The sequence below is a fragment of the Mytilus californianus genome, unplaced genomic scaffold (genome assembly GCF_021869535.1).
Source record: "Mytilus californianus isolate M0D057914Y unplaced genomic scaffold, xbMytCali1.0.p SCAF_9, whole genome shotgun sequence".
NCBI classification, from domain to species: Eukaryota; Metazoa; Mollusca; class Bivalvia; order Mytilida; family Mytilidae; genus Mytilus; species Mytilus californianus.
In genome coordinates, this window is record NW_026262745.1 from 53,719,956 (window position 1) to 53,738,310 (window position 18,355).

General features: G+C 32.8%; 1 protein-coding gene across 1 annotated transcript; it reads left to right on the top strand.

Annotated features, from left to right (window-relative positions):
* The first annotated feature begins 1,900 nt into the window (after positions 1 to 1,900).
* LOC127715450 (acid-sensing ion channel 1A-like) lies at positions 1,901 to 17,505 on the top strand. The gene is made up of 8 exons (XM_052221485.1): positions 1,901 to 2,131; positions 4,313 to 4,853; positions 5,339 to 5,437; positions 6,428 to 6,608; positions 7,880 to 7,936; positions 9,430 to 9,586; positions 14,673 to 14,764; positions 17,278 to 17,505. The coding sequence occupies exons 1-8, from the start codon at positions 2,004 to 2,006 to the stop codon at positions 17,421 to 17,423; spliced, it is 1,401 nt and encodes a 466-aa protein (XP_052077445.1). The 5' UTR covers positions 1,901 to 2,003; the 3' UTR covers positions 17,424 to 17,505.
* The last annotated feature ends 850 nt before the right edge of the window (positions 17,506 to 18,355 follow it).

Genomic DNA, 18,355 nt, shown 5'->3' on the forward strand with positions numbered 1-18,355 from the left:
ATTGGCAGATATTGTTTGAATATTAAGAACGAGAACAGATTTAAACAGCTTCAAGCATCAATTGTTGAAGTACAGGTGACCATTTTTCTATATCCATTCATATTCTTGTGATCGAAAAGAGAGGCTAAAGATACTAAAGGGACATTCAAACTCATAAGTCGAAAATAAACTGACAACACCATGGCAAAAAAAAAGAGGCAAAATATATGTGGCACTCGACGTGTTGCTCATGTAAGTATAAACCTGGTGATAAGTCTAATTCGGTCGGCAGATCAAATTCGGAGAAAAGGTGGACGGGATGAATACTTGTATCTACGTTGGTCGTTCAGTTTTTATGAAACAAAGCAGGCTTATCTCTTTTAATTTTGTGTTTAATTTGAAATGATGAATAGTTGTTTAAAGTGTAGAAAAGTCGATTTTTTTAATACTATTTCACGAGGAAAGAGTCTTAGATTGCATGTAATCTAACAGATCTTTGAAATTTTTAAGTATCCACATCTGATTCACGTCGCCTCTAGAATAGGTTGTTTCACAATAACTTTGAAGCCCGGCTTTGATTGCTGATAAAACTTGTGTTAATAATATAGACCCAGCAATATAACGTTTTTTGTAAGGACTCTTATGTAATTTAGGTATCGTATCCAAAACGGTGAAGTGATCCAGTTCTTCATCTTTGATTGAAATTCCAAAGGAACATGGAACAGACCTATTTATTCAGGAATTCATCCTTGGTAAGTGTCGTGGGGAATATGTTGAGTTTCCAAGTGAATTGCCAATACCTAATTCATGTATCAAGCAGTTTATGTAATGTGATTTACACACAAAAACAAAATGCTTAGGGCTTTATCTTTGGGGACAATAACATATGTGTCATAGAGACATAAGATTCATGTTGCATATTGTTTCATAGATCCATCCAGTTTTTTTTAATTCTGATTGTCTCAACGACCTTAAGGCCTTTATCCATTCGGAAAGAGTAATTACGTTTCCTTTCTCGCGTTTAAAAAGTAAAATAACAACAATACCGAACTCCAACGAAAATTCAAAACGGAAAGTTCCTTATCAAATGGCAAAATCAAAAGCTCAAACACATCAAACACACGGAAACCACTGTCATATTCCTGACTTTGTACAGGCATTTTCTTATGTAGAAAATGGTGGATTAAACCTGGTTTTATAGCTAGCTAAACCTCTCCCTTGTATGGCAGCCGTATGAAATTCCATTATATTGACAACAATGTGTGTAATGCTTGCAGTATAAACTAGCTCACTTATAACTCAAACATTAGCACATCAAAATCAAGCCAAGCAAACTGGAGGGAAAGACCCGAGTTGATGGATTGGTTCGAAGAGAACCAGATGTATGGACTTTGATGCACAATTTTGCAAAAGATTCATTTGTCTCTTTGACATATTCCCCATTTCCATTCTCAATTTTATTTGATTAAAAAATACTAGTACAATCAATGGTATCGTCATTCTTAATCATCTTTCGAATAAATCGAGCAAATTATTTTCATTGATTGAACATACAACGCAACATTAAATTTTAAAATACAGATTTATTTCATTGTACATTTCAAATATTTTGCAAATTTACCCAGGGATATATGATTAATAGCTTTATATAGATTATATCAGTCAGTTAATGGCTGTGAATTATTACCAATAATTAACCAGTACGTGAATCATTAACATCGACTAACGTTTCCTTTGAAAGTTCAGGCAAAACTTCATAAACATCTTTCTATTCCAGTCAAATGAATTCTACATTTAATCAAATCATATATACTGATATTGATCTTCTTTCAAATAATTTCAAATGATTACGCTATTGTGTGACAGAATTCAAATATATCTAGTTAAGCGAAAATATTTACTTGAATCGAAATTGTTGACTTATAAATGTTAGTTGCACTGTTATATTTGTTTTAAAAAAGTAACAGAAATAGAAACAATTATTTACTGTAACATTGCTTAACATTTATTTATTGTGTTTATAAATGGAAGATAGAAACGACGTTTCTCCTGGAAACGGACGTCTAGGTTTTATTTGGAGAGATTTTCGAGATTACACATCACTCCATGGAGTAAATTATGTGCGACGGAATAGTACATATAGATGTCGATGGTAGGTAGACAACATTTGCATATGTGTTTTTTGTTTAAGTGGGGAAAGTTGTTTGTTTTGACAATTCTTTTAAAGGTTGTTGTTTTTGTTTTTTGTTTCTTATATCGATATTATTTATTAACAGCTCTATTACTTATACATGACATCGTGAATGTAAAAGCTTTTTAAAAAAGCATCTTTCTGACCATTCTTCCTTTTGTTTCATGATCTATTCAGATTTACTACCCTACTGGTTAAAACATTTTTTTTTTTTCAAAGATTTTGATTTATATAAATTAATAGTATTGGAATTGATAAATATTTACAATAGTTCTACATATAGCTTGCAGACAATACAGATACACAATTATGAATTTTGTAATAAACCCATTGATATTTTATGCTTTGGTATTTTGTTTTCGGGAAAATAGATATTTGTATTTTTTGAAAGATGAAATACCAATTTCAGTGTATACTTAATTTAAAAGTTTTTTTTTTCAAAATTTTATTGATAAATCAGTTTTATTTCAAATACAATTACAATCTGCATATATGAGTTCCAAATGATTCGAGTATCGGTGTTAAAATTAGCATTGCATTGCATATAATAAAAAAATTTGTTCGGAGGCAGATAAGGCAGAAAATCTTACTTTTCGTTTTCACGAAGAAGTATTACATCACTGCATGTAATATGAATTGATTGTTATATAAAAAGAAGTAGATTTCATAACATTAAATTAACAAATGTAGTTCTATAGTTGTTTCCTTATTAATAACAACTTTATAATACACTTTTTATTTCCCTTTTTTATTGCATTCTGATACCGGTTTACTTGGTATTAGAATTTTAATTGGAGATCACACTCAATTCACTAATTTTAGAATTAAAATATAAAATCCCTCGGTCCGCTTGGCTCCATTTGAAAAATGAATAATATTTTTTTTTTTGCATTTGAGAATCATATCCATACAGATCTTCAATATTAATTTATTTAATATATCTGTTGAAGTCTATTGCTTAGAATGACATTTTGGATTAACAATTAAAGATACATGAGTAGAGGATATTTCAGTTTTATCATGGCAGTGGAGTAAGTCCGTTGAAATAGTAAATCCAGATTTAAATCAACGAACATAAGAATAAAAACACTTGTGAGTGAGACAAGGTACGTCGACATGGTTTAGTATATTTTGGTTTGTATAGATTTAATTGTGTCTTTTGCTTTTATATCAGTTGTTATTTTGTTATTCGATCTGATTAGTCAAACATTTTCCAACTTACTGCTACATTTTGGTCATATGCAGTGTCATTCCAGGTTAGGGATGGTTAAGCTCTCATAAAGATTATACCTGTCTCATTGGCAATCATATCACATCTTATATATTAACCTCGCCGCATTCTGTATGTGCCGGTCCCAAGTCATGAGCCTGTAATTCATTGGTTGTCGTTGGTTCTTGTCTTTCATATTTTCGTTTATTGTCTTGTCATAAATCAGACCGTTGGTGGCCTATAGTTGCTTAAACCTATTTCATTTGAATAGTTGTCTCATTGGCAATCATACCAGTTCTCCTTATTTCATATTCTATGCAAAACTAATTTGTTAATCATACATCTTTATTTTGATTTTTGATTTATCTGGTGTATATATAACCCCTTAAAAGGAGCGAGTTGTGTTTTGTATATTGTTTAAGAGCATCATCCAGACCAGGAGCGTGTAGCCTATTGGTTGTTGTTGGTTTTTGTCTACCAAAAACAAAATCATTTCACTGTTATCGAATTAGATCGGGCTGTTAGTTCTCACTTTTGCGCCATAGCTTACCATATACGGTATCCCCGCCCGTATGGGTTTTGCTCATTGGTGAAAGCAATACGATGACCTATATGAAATTGCCCGTTGATGTTTAGCTGTCTCATGGCTAATTTGAGTCATACCAATTCTTTTTATTTTGGAAGTTATTGAATACTTATCGACATCAAATGTAAAAAAATTCAATATGAAAGTAAGGAGATGATTTTAGTTCAAAACGTATTATTCTCATTTGCAATTTTATGGTTTTTTTATGTCCAGTGTAACATTTGATACTGACGTAGGCATGTATCTGTTATATGGTTTTTCATGCATCATAAATTAATAAGGAAGATCTCAACGAATGTCAACTATGAATTCCCATGATAAGCTTATTGTGTATTTGTATTTGTAGGTTGGTTTGGACAGTAAGCATTCTTGTTGTGGTTAGTTTCATCTGTGTTAATGTGTTCCGGTTACACAGAAAAAGCATGAATTATTCAACAAAGACGTCTAATAAGATTGTAATGATTCCAAGTGTTCCATTTCCTGCTGTTACGATTTGTAATATATCTGAAAATCAACTTCAAGACATACAAGTAGATGATGTGAATGACTTGGACAGTCATCACCATCTGGATAAGCATTCCGTTATTGAAAATAATAATTCTGATAGTTCGAATTCATCGGACTACGATAAAGATGATACACGGCATTTGAACAATTATTCATTATCAGATTTTTTTATGTTTTGCTCGCATAACAGAAAAATGATACAATGTGAAAACTATATTGTCCCAAAGATAACACAATTAGGATTGTGTTACACATTTAACAGTTATCAATATTCTCAAAATAACGGACAGATGTATGTCGAAACCACTGGCACTCAAACAGCCTTGACTTTTAATATGAAATTGAACCAGCACCATTCAGATCAAGGAGTTGGGATTAGAGTAGGTATTCATATGTAATATATATCAGAGCAAAAAGAGTGCATATACAAGATTTTAAAATACGGAATTAAGTTCACACGACATTTTCTGGGATAACTGGAGACCACACAATTTTGAAACAAAATGCATAAAAGTTAAAGATCACCAAAGCATACAACTCCTTTGGCAGGACATTCATAATAATGTATGTTCTTTTCCTAAAGTACATACACAAAATTATAAAATCAAACATAACATTCCTCTGTTTCGTTGGAAAATCTGTCTTTGCAAATTTTGTATTTGAAAAAATTTTCATCGTACAGCAATAGATTCTGGAAGATTTTTTTTTATTTTTGCTTTTTAGACATGTATCGTCATAAGACTTATAATAAGTTGCCATGATAGGTATTCAATTCAGATGTATGCGTACCTAAATTATGTCGATATGCATGGGCACAGGAATATGGACCTTATGGACCTTACCAATGTTATATTTTGTATTTTAGATAGTATTACATGAGCCTGGCGAGGAACCGGATGTTCTAAATAAAGGTTTTAACATAGCAGAAGGATTTTCCTCGTACGTTTCAATAAGCATGACAAAGGTATGAAAAGGAATAACAAATGAACGAAAAAAAACTTCAAGGTATATTTTTTTAATCGATAACTATACAGCTGGTAAATTTAGAAAAATACTTCAAACGATCTTTATACAGACAAATTCACGACTTAAAGAAGTGGTTTTATAGCACATCAACCTCTACCTGCATGGAATCAATTAAGTTAATATAAATCAAATTTCATCAAGTCAATTGGGCATATATTGTACAAGTTTAGTGAAGCGAACGTGGCCGTTTATATAAACATTCCACACAACCAAACAGAAGCTTGTGTAAATTTTAAACATGGAACATACGTATAATAGCTGCAAATTATTTGTTCCGCTCTGAGATCATCTATGCTCCGACATACGTTCTTTTAACGTATATAACAGCAGCAGCCTACACAGTAGTAAAGACTATTTGCAAAATTGAAAATTTTAATAATAGCAAGATATCCTATAGGACAAACCTACATAACAGTTCTTTTACTCGTCCAATTAAATTATTTACTTTTTGAAAATATCACAATGATGAAATATCTTCTGCTACTTCAAAATGAGGGGGGGGGAAGAGAACAAAAGAGGTAGATATGGCCTAGGCATCACAAAACAATATCATCATGACCTGTGCAACCTTATGCAATATATTATGCGCATTTTGAAGGCAAACCTTTCCATTGCGAAGAAATTTATATTACAGATGCAATTTGTAGGCATGTCCAATAACGTCATAGCAGCTTGAATGCTCTGTTAAACCATAGAACAGTTAACCGAATGAACGTTGCGTTACTTTTTATAAAAGATGTTTCAATATTTTACTCAACGTTTTCTTCACAAACTTGTTGCCGTAAAGGCCCGCTTCTTTCATAACGCTTTTTAAATTGATTACTGTGCTCGCAACAACCGTATCTTGTCGCTTTACATTTTTCAACCTTCGATAAACAATTATTTTACAATAAATATTTAATCTTTAAATTTTTTCGGTTTCTTTCAGTATGAATATTTACCGTCACCCTACAGCATAAGTGATAACCAGCATTGTATTATCACTAAAACATCAGACTTTGTTAGTCCTCTGCAGTTTTACCCCAAATACAGCTATAGCGCATGTTTAATGGAATGTAGAAGGAATTTTATTATACAAATCTGTACTTGTAGAAGTGTGTTTGATCCAGGTATAGTACATTCAGATTTCACTTCAATTACAAATTTGTATCATCAGAAAAAGTTGGTATTACATATCTTGTCTTTTGATATGTGTAATGGTTATTCAAAAATAAAGAATTGAACATTGCAATAAGATCGAAATATATACTCGCTCTCGAATAACATAATCCCATTGGTAACTATTATATGGTTGTATCAACTATAATCAACGTTGATAAGATGCTAATTTCTAAGAAATGTGATTTGAAATGGCTAGTTTCACTAGGACAAACACTAAGTTTTAGTTTGATGAACTTGCAAAGGTAGCATTTTAAGACGACAACAATACATTGCCAAAGTCCTGCCTTAAACAACTATTTTAAACCCGCCATATGTTGTTGTCAGAAGTATATTCTGGTGGCTGTTTTGAGGTTTTAATGGGAAGGTCGCTAATTGAATGTATTGAGAACTTGTCAAGAGGTAAGGGTGACACGATATTTAATAGGGTTTTGTTTCATTTACTAAATGATTTAATTTTTTGGTCCTGAATATATATATATATATGAAAACGTATAATATATGAATTGAAATAGTGTTTAAGCGCTTATTGCACGCTTGTAAATCAGATAGTTCTCCCTCGTGCATCATATTCGAAGAATATTAAACTATGCGCAAATCTTTTATTAAAGTACATATCGGGTTGACCGAAAAAGTTCATGATACAAAACAGTTGATACTGGATTATTGACTGATTGACAAGGCAGGGGCGTAAACATTCTTGTTACATACGCAACTCGAATATGTCCACGTCCCTGCCTTATTTTAAGTCCCATTAAATACTGTACTTATAGATTATGTGAATAACATCCTGTGCATGATTATAATAATATAGGCAAATGAAGCATTCAATTAAGAAGGGATCGATTTCTCTGTAATTTATGTCACATAAAGCTAGGTTACATAAGGAAAAAAAGAAAGTAATTCAGTCTGCAACTGGTATTAACAGGATACAACACAAACGTACATTACAGTGTTTACTACGTGGTTCGAATAAAATTATGATGTAATCAATTTTAATGTTTAAACAAAATAACACTTTAAAAAAAGACTGCCAATTACTGCTTTGTTAAACGAATTTTGACATTTTTTAAATATTTATCAAAATGTTGAGGAAGCACCTTCAAATTCAAAATTGTGACGGATTTTAATTTGTTATGGTTCCTCTTATTTATTTTTTTTTTTATTTTTTTTTTTTATTTTCTTTTATTTATTATTACACTTATAAAAACTTTTGTTGAAGGAAGTGAACCAGTTTGTACAACTTCACAGTCAATTGGCTGTTATAGTCAAGCCAGTCGTAAGTATAAACCGGTAATCTTAGTCTTATAATTAATGTATTATATATGTTATATAGCTTCATTTTTCCATTATTGAACACATTTTTGGACTTGTGTATATGATCTGCTGCAATCGACCTATACTTTAAATCGTTCATTATACGGTGTTCAATTTCATGTTACATACAAAAGCCACGTGCTAACGTCAAAAATGTATACAGTGCTGGGATCAATACAACGTGGTCTGCATGAAAACATCAACATATACACAACGTCGCATTAGGAAGAATATTTCATTAGGGGAAGAGGGTCGACCTTTTAAAGCGTACAATTATTTAAATCATTACACTTGCTTAAATTCGCATGTGTAAAAGATTAAGCGGATACATATAAAATGTCACGTGATCTATATAATGGTAAAACAGCAACAGCAACGACGATGACAAACAAAACATAAAACTTACTTACACTGGTAGAGTATAAGGTTACTGTACATATAACTTACTTACACTGGTACAGTATAAGGTTACTGTACATAAAACTTACTTACACTGGTACAGTATAAGGTTACTGTACATAAAACTTACTTACACTGGTAGAGTATAAGGTTACTGTACATAAAACTTACTTACACTGGTAGAGTATAAGGTTACTGTACATAAAACTTACTTACACTGGTAGAGTATAAGGTTACTGTACATATAACTTACTTACACTGGTACAGTATAAGGTTACTGTACATAAAACTTACTTACACTGGTAGAGTATAAGGTTACTGTACATAAAACTTACTTACACTGGTAGAGTATAAGGTTACTGTACATAAAACTTACTTACACTGGTAGAGTATAAGGTTACTGTACATATAACTTACTTACACTGGTAGAGTATAAGGTTACTGTACATAAAACTTACTTACACTGGTAGAGTATAAGGTTACTGTACATATAACTTACTTACACTGGTACAGTATAAGGTTACTGTACATAAAACTTACTTACACTGGTAGAGTATAAGGTTACTGTACATAAAACTTACTTACACTGGTAGAGTATAAGGTTACTGTACATATAACTTACTTACACTGGTAGAGTATAAGGTTACTGTACATATAACTTACTTACACTGGTACAGTATAAGGTTACTGTACATAAAACTTACTTACACTGGTAGAGTATAAGGTTACTGTACATTAAACTCAACAAATTATTAACTATTATATTAACAATTAAACAAACAATAAACTCATCAAACAAACGATGAAAACAAAATCAAAGAAAAATGAATAATTCAGCCTATCTTTATCTGTAATGTAGATAATTGGTAAAATGTTGATATTCGAGCTCGTTCGTAAAATTTGATTAAAAGTGCATGTGCTTTTGTGATTGGCCAACAAAATAGAGAACAAGATCCAACAAAACAGAGATTTCTAGTATATGTGGAATGTTATCTGGTTTTACAATGATATTTGTTTATGTGAAAAATGAAACTTATTTTTTATATATGATTTCAGTTGATTTTGATATTCAATACAAAGCAACAAAACAATGTAACTGTCAGCAGCCGTGTGAATTTGTAGAATATCAGTACAGTATATCTTCTGCTATAAGTCCCGCCAGGATATACTTACCATATTTAAGACCAGTATATCAGGATCAAAATTTTACTGGGTAAGTACTTGAATCGGGATGCTTTATACTCTATTTTATCATATGAAAGTGTGGTTTATATTAGACAGGACATGGTACTGGTGCCAAAAAAATAGAAAAACCATCCCTATTTTGGTTATATCGGGCTATTTATAGCATGGGTTTTGCTCATTGTTGAAGGCCGATTGTTAAAATATTCACGTCAATTGGACTCCGGTGAATAGTTGTCTCATTGGCAATCATATCACATCTTCTTATTATTATATTTTCCTGGCCCAAAACATTGCTTCTTAGCAAAGAAGCAGCAGATTTAAATTGTCGAGTCTTTGGTTTAATTAGGCCGGTTAAAGAACAAAAAACCTCCCATACTCGTTTCGAGCAGGCTAAAAATTATAAAAAACAAATCAAGCCGATATCGAAGTGCAGGATACATGGCTGTTGATACCCTCTAGGACCGCAAGAATATAGTCATGGTAAACTGGTAAACACATAAAGACAACTCGATACAATAATATATAAATATAATTAAGATCCATTTTGTTACATCTGGTGATCCGTTTATTTGGCAATCGCCATGGCAGTCAGCAGGGTTTAAGAACATCCGTTGTTCGACCTGCTAGTCAAATGCATTTTGTTAAAATATACTTTTTCACTTTTTTGGTCTTTTGGAAAATGTTGTTTGTGCTGTATTTAGACCCTCTACCAAGAAATTTGTTTTACATGCACACGTATAAAAATTGCGGTTTTTATCCAACGCAATCATAGGTTTGAACGTTGTTTTCAATTTAGACTTGTTTATATTTTTTTGTTTTGGCTTGTATTATATTTGCCTTCGGGTTTATATGATCCGTTCATCCTATTCCGACTCTTCAAAATTCAAGAGTCTATCCTAAATTGAGGTAAATTATATGGCCTTCCAAATACCGTTTCGATTCTTAACATCACTGAAGAGACATTAATTGTCGAAATCCGGATATGGTGTACAAATTTTTGAACCTCATAATTGCGGTATACCATCTTTTCCGCATATTTATTGTTTTCTGTTTGGTATTAAATTAATAATTAAGATCCATTTTGTTACATCTGGTGATCCATTTATTTGACAATCGCCATGGCAGTCAGCAGGGTTTAAGAACATCCGTTGTTCGACCTGCTAGTTAAATACGTTTTGTTAAAATATACTTTTTCACTTTTTTTGTCTTTTGGAAAATGTTGTTTGTGCTGTATTTAGACCCCTCTACCAAGAAATTTGTTTTACATGCACACGTATAAAAATTGCGGTTTTTATCAAACGCAATCATAGGTTTGAACGTTGTTTTCAATTTAGACTTGTTTATATTTTTTTGTTTTGGCTTGTATTATATTTGACTTCGGGTTTATATGATCCGTTCATCCTATTTCGACTCTTCAAAATTCAAGAGTCTATCCTAAATTGAAGTAAATAATATGGCCTTCCAAATATCGTTTCGATTCCTAACATCACTGAAGAGACATTAATTGTCGAAATCCGGTTATGGTGTACAATTTTTTGAACCTCATGTTTGCGGTATACCATCTTTTCCGCGAGTTTATTGTTTTCTGTTTGGTATTAAATTAATAATTAAGTTCCATTTTGTTACATCTGGTGATCCGTTTATTTGGCAATTGCCATGGCAGTCAGCAGGGTTTTAAAATATCCGCTGTTCTACCTGCTAGTCAAATGCGTTTTGCTAAAATATACTTTTTCACTTGTTTGGTCTTTTAGAAAATGTTGTTTGTTCTGTATTTAGACCCTACTACCAAGAAATTTGTTTTACATGCACACGTATAAAAATTGCGGTTTTTATCCTACGCAATCATAGGTTTGAACGTTGTTTTCAATTTAGACTTGTATATATATATATAAACATATAACCAGTCTAAAAGGGTACAACATCACCAAAAATGACAATAAACGAACAAATGTCACTATAAATATTTCGGATAACAGATATCCTTCATCAGTATGAGCACGATGTAAAATGAATCAGATCAATCTATTCTGATTATTAAACTATAGCAATCTTGAATTCTATACAATTAAAAAGTGAAGCAGTTTCACCAGTACATCATATGTAGAGACAATAATAAATTTTTTAAATTTCCAAAAAAGGACTCAAAGACATGCCTTAAATGATCATAGTAATTAGAGATATGAACTGGCACCACTCTAAAATTCCAAAATGACGTCAGTTAAGATGTTACAACTACTGCGTGTAAATACATTCCCAAAAAAACAGCACTGATCGATATAAGCTGGTAAAATATGTCAAACAGAGGCTGCGTATTTATCATCCCAAATAAATAGCAGTTTTATAATGAAAAGAAAAAATAATAGTAAATTTGGGCTAAGGTTAAAAAATTGGACGTGGATGCGTACTTGAACATCCCTACCAAATGAAAAGAACCCTGGTATTAAAACTAGTAAAATTCAAAAAATTCCAAAAGAATCCTTGAAACTGTAAGGGTCAAGTAAAGAAGCCGGAGTAACTGGAAACAAATGATGTCAGGAAAATGAGTGATGGTAGGGAAAATGAGTGACTCATTCTATGTTTTTTCATTTATGCCCTCTGGGGAAACTGTCCTTAGCTTTCTTATCCAAAACCTTTCCCGAGCAAGTCTTGCGGCCCTTGACCAACCTTCGTTGTGGTCTATGATTGTGATTGTAAGGTTTTTGAGATCAGCTTGGGCGTGCCCAGGTAATCTCAAATGACGACTTCCGGGGAGGTCGGGCTTGCAGGTGTAGTCACTTCGATGACCATTCATGCGTTTGTTGAATGGCTGTTCTGTTTCGCCAATATACTGCATGCCACATCGACACTGAAGAAGGTATACAACATTCTGTGTTTTGCAAGTTACATTACAAAATATAGTGTACACAGACCCAGTGGAGTGGCAAGTAAATGTTTGAGTATTCAGTATTTGTTGGCAAGTCAGACATCGTCTGTTACCACACAACTTGCACCATCCTGCAGTTGAACAGTTTTTATTAGAAGAGACGTAAGCTCTCACAAATAAGTCTGTCAGACTTGCTGGTCTCCGAAAAGCTAAGACAGGAGGATTGGGAAAGATCTTGGACAATTTTGGGTGCTTGGCAATAGTTTGCCAATTGGCACGGATCAAACGTGAAAGGTTAGTAAAGGCGGGGTTGTATGTTAAAACAAACGGAACTATTTTGCTGCGCCTCTTCTGTTTGTACTGTAACAGTTCATTGCGGCTGTTGTTATTAGCACGCGAAAATCCCTTATCTATGTCCAATTTCTTATAACCTCGTTTGGTCAAAAAACCGCGAAGTTCCTGTAACCGTTTAGTGACAGCCTCCTCAGAGGAGCAAATCCGCTTTACTCTGAGAGCTTGACTGTACGGGATACTTTTAGTACCGTGTTTGGGGTGACAGCTTTGGGGATAAAGGTACTGATGTTTACCTGTAGGTTTACAGTAGAGATCTGCTGATATGACACCGTCCTTAATAGATGTAGTAGTGTCTAAGAAAGATATTTTGGAGTCGGAAATTTCATATTTAAATTTAATTGACTGGTGTGCGTTGTTTGCATGTCTGATAAAATCATCCAATTTTTGTTGGGATTCAATCCATTTCATGTCAACATCATCGATGAAACGGAACCAAGACAGAGGTTTGGATAAAGATGTTGAAATAATTTGTTTCTCTAATTTTCCCATGAAAATATTGGCGTATGACGGTGCCATTTTCGTCCCCATCGCTGTCCCGTTTATCTGAAAGTAATGTTCACCATTAAAGGTGAAATTGTTGCATTTCAGAACCAGAGTGAGCAGCTGGACTAAACATTTACTTGCCACTCCACTGGGTCTGTGTACACTATATTTTGTAATGTAACTTGCAAAACACAGAATGTTGTATACCTTCTTCAGTGTCGATGTGGCATGCAGTATATTGGCGAGACAGAACAGCCACTCAATAAACGCATGAATGGTCATCGAAGTGACTACACCTGCAAGCCCGACCTCCCCGTAAGTCGTCATTTGAGATCACCTGGGCACGCCCAAGCTGATCTCAAAAACCTTACAATCACAATCATAGACCACAACGAGGGTTGGTCAAGGGCCGAAAGACTTGCTCGGGAAAGGTTTTGGATAAGAAAGCTAAGGACAGTTTCCCAAGAGGGCATAAATGAAAAAACATAGAATGAGTCACTCATTTTCCCTGCCATCACTCATTTTCCTGACATCATTTGTTTCCAGTTACTCCGGCTTCCTTACTTAACCCTTACAGTTTTAAGGATTCTTTTGGAATTTTTTGAATTTTACTAGTTTAAATACCAGGGTTCTTTTCATTTGGTAGGGATGTACAAGTACGTATCCACGTCCAATTTTTTAACCTTAGCCCAAATGTACTATTATTTTTTCTTTTCATTATAAAACTGCTATTTATTTGGGATGATAAATACGCAGCCTCTGTTTGACATATTTTACCAGCTTATATCGATCAGTGCTGTTTTTTGGGAATGTATTTACACGCAGTTGTTGTAACATCTTAACTGACGTCTGTTTGGAATTTTAGAGTTGTGCCAGTTCATATCTCTGATTACTATTTTCATTTTAGGCATGTCTTTGAGTCGTTTTTTGGAAATTTTAAAAATTCATTAGCGTCTCTACATATGATGTTCGGGTGAAACTGTTTCACATTTTTTTTATTGTGTAGAATTCAAGATTGCTATAGTTTAATAATCAGAATAGATTGATCTGATTCATTTTACATCGTGCTCATACTGATGAAGGATATCTGTTATCCGAAATATTTATAGTTACATTTGTTCGTTTATTGTCATTTTTTGGTGATGTTGTACCCTTTTAGACTGGTTATATATTATATTTTGTAGTGTACTGTATCATATTTATATGATCCATCGCCCCGTAAGATTTATCGTTGGCTATTATTCAGTCATTTTATATATAAACATATATATATATATATAAAGTGCCTAGAAAATCAATCTACAGAGTAGATCTGATTCTTTACTTCTACCCCGAACGTGTCTGATTGGATTAACGTGTGAGGTATATGTGTGTCATATGGTGATTATAACTCATTTAAACTCATTTTTTGCAGAAGGAACTACCTTGAGGTTAGACTTTTCTTTGACTCTTTGAGCTATACATTAGTTGAATCGTTTCCAGAGTATTCAAGGATTGAAGTTATTGGTATGTTATCGTTTTCATTATTGTTCAAAATGGAAATATCTGTGCAATGGTTTCAAACACATTGTCGCTATATTTGATAAAATCATCTTTAAGTTATGGTTTTTTGTCATAATAGTATAACATTGGTGAAACTAATCAGACAACAGGATCAATAAATTAAGCCTGTCTTCACTAAAAATCTTACGAACGAATTTTTTCCTAATATGATGCATTTTGATCCCTTTTCTAAATCTAAATATTTCCTTTTTTTACAATTTTGATATAACTATACATCTTTAAAGGATTATATTTAATAATTTATATCCATGCCAGATACAATCTGAGCAAAATAAAATAATATTCAATGTGCAAAGGGGAGGAATAAACAAAACATGTTACCAATTTTAAACACGCAATAAATTTTGAAGTATTATGGTAAGATATGTGATGTGAATGTTTTATGTGTCTCTCGTGATCTCTTGTTTCCGGGATATGTTTTTTCAGGTACAGTACGAACTTCGGGGCTCGGGTATCGGTACAAGCGTTTGAAACCAAACATATAAAAAAAAATAAAATATAAACTTCAATTGTCATATTTGTATGAGGTACACTCGACTTTTGTCTAAATATGATCTCTTAGTTTTTTGGTAATAAAGATATTTGCAGTAAGATGAATAATTGAAACGCCAGTATAGACACTGATAATGCACTGGAATCGGTACCCTCTTACTTTTAGCAATTAAAGGTTATACATAGTAAGCAGAACAAAGTTAAGTATTAAAAAAGATCACCAAAGATACCAGGCTTATTATTTTATAGCCCAGACGCGCGTTTTGTCTTCAAAAGACGCATTAGTGACGTTCGAGACAACAAATTTAAAAGGCCGAAACAAGAACGAAGCTGAAGAGCATTTAGGACCCAAATACAACTAACAACAATTTGAATCGATAGTAATGAACACTATTGAACAAAGAGCAATAGTAAATTTTCTAATGTTATGAGATTGCTGATTGATAGAAGCCGCATTACCGGTTAAATCCATGCCTCTTTAATATCTGTCTGGAACTAAATCCTGCTAAAATTGAATATCAGAATTTCAAAGTCCCAATGGAAAAAATAAACAATGCATGGAATTGTTGTGAAATGTCAAACATTTGTGCGCTTTTTGTGTTTAGACGCTCTCAAAAACCATCGACATAACCACCGAAAGGAGTAAGTTCGATAAGGCCCTAAAATGGTCTTTTTGTTGAAAATGTAGGTACTTGCGTTCAATTCATGGCGTCACTAATAGCACTCATTTTTCACGAAAATTCAATGACAACGAGTAAATGTCCATTATTATATTGGACAGGAAACATAGAGCGCATGCGTTGACAAAAAATATTTTTCATGTGTTTGTTATAACACTTTACAAATCTGACTTGAATATTAAGTTTCTTGGTGCCTGCGCTCTTTGTTTCCTAGTCCTTATTTTGGTTGACATCTGGTCGATTTGGTCAAATTTTGCAAAAGTTACTATTTTTGTCTTATTTGGGATATTCTATTTAACTTTTTCACATGCCTTTACATAAACTTAAAACACTTTTTTTTATCTTGAAACATTGAACATAATAATCAGGGCCAAATATGTCCCTTACCGACCTTATTCCTTTGCCAGGCGTCATACGAACCTGATATGCAGATAAACATGGATTCTAAAATCGATTTTCCGGCTGGCTTCCCTTGTTTCATTTTTCAACTTGATATTTTGTTTAATACATAAACATTCTTCACAAATGCAAATTTATCTCTTACTTGGGTCACATCAGAAGTCGGTACACACGTCTCAAATGGAGGTCGAATTAATGTTTTGCAGGACAATTATGTTTCAGCAACGTGCTGATGCTTATGTTGACAAAATTTTACCAAACTTGCTACAAACAGCGAATTATCAAATTTGTTCTTGTAAATGTTAGGAACAAACACGTAGTCTTGGCTCCCACCAAACAGCAAGCTAAACAGGGCCCCAAAATGACTAGTGTAAAACAATTCAAACAGGAAAACCAATGGTCTAATTTATATAAAAAACGAAAAACGAGAATCACCTATGAACCACACCAACGACGACAACCACTGGACAACAGGCCCCTGACTAAGGACAGGTGCATAAAAATGCAGCTGGTTTAAACGTTTTAAACTTTTAGGTAAAATCTAAATCAGTCTATTCTAGCTAGCTATAAAACCAGGTTTAATCAACCATTTTCTACATAAGAAAATGCCTGTACCAAGTCAGGAATATGAAGTTGTAATCCATTCGTTTGAAATGTTTGCGCTATTGATTTTGCCATTTGAGAAGGTACTTTCCGTTTTGAATTTTCCTCGGAGTTCTGTATTTTTGTTATTTTACTTTCTATTAGTAGGGTATACTGATACGGCGGGAAGCTTCAAGTGTTTCCGGAATAATATTAATCAGTTATTGTTTGTACAAACGGGTGAGGAAATTAAGTAATTCATTATGCAATGTACATAACATGTTGTTTCTATTTCCATTTTAGGAATACTTGGTGGCATGATGGCATTATTTTTAGGCGCTAGTTTGCTAACTTTGGCAGAGGTAGCTGAACTGTTTATAATGTGTTCTGTCATTGGTTTAAAGAATTATGTCAAAGATATCAGAAGTAAAATAGCAAATAGACGCTGAAATAACAATTCAAACATTAAGTATTGATGTATTTCTGTATTTAAAAGATTTGTGTAAATGCTTGAATAAAATTTAGTATATGTTCCGTGTATATATTATGTTTGGAGCAACTTTGTCATTTGAAACCGACATCTGTAAATAAAAAAAGATTTGAAGAAGATCAGAGGCTAATCAGAAGTAGAAAATCTGACGAATATATAACAATTTTTTTAGAAATAAAGTAAAACACAAAACCTTTCTTTCAAAAAATACAATTGTGCAACAGAGACCTTATTGAAAACTTGGATGATATTATGCGTCCAAGCTACTCCTAATATTGAAAATCATCTTAATCATCTTAAAATTAAATGAGAAGAAAGTACCGTTCAATGATTTGGATAATGCCTATAGCAACCTGAAGAAATTTGGTCATCTTTGAAACAGCTATTCAGTGAAACGGATTACATGGCGTTGTCAGTTTATTTTCGTATTATGAGTTTGAATGTCTTTTTGGTACCTTTCTCCTGTCTTTTTGTACCTTGAAGTTTGGTGTTTTAGTTGGTCTAGTAAGTTCATTCATTTCGTTAAAGTAACGATAAAATTAACGGACTAACTGGAAGAACAAAACCGAACAAAATACCGGCATTCACCGTACAAGTACATAGTCACGGCAAAATGGAGACGTTTATTTCAAGATTTATACTTAATTGGAATAAATAACTGGCATATAATTACTAAGTCTCAAATCCTGTTTTCATTGGCAATGTGTCTTTACTAAGGTAGGAATAAGATATATCATCACCAATCGTTCCAAAGATAATCATACATGTATGAAGTGTTTTTTTTTTTCTAATTTCTAATGAAGTCTAATTCGGATAAAAGTGTTAAGAATTGTTTGAATTGTTAACAACCGTTTCTAAATATCTTTTCGGTTTTGTTTCGTTCGGTTGCAG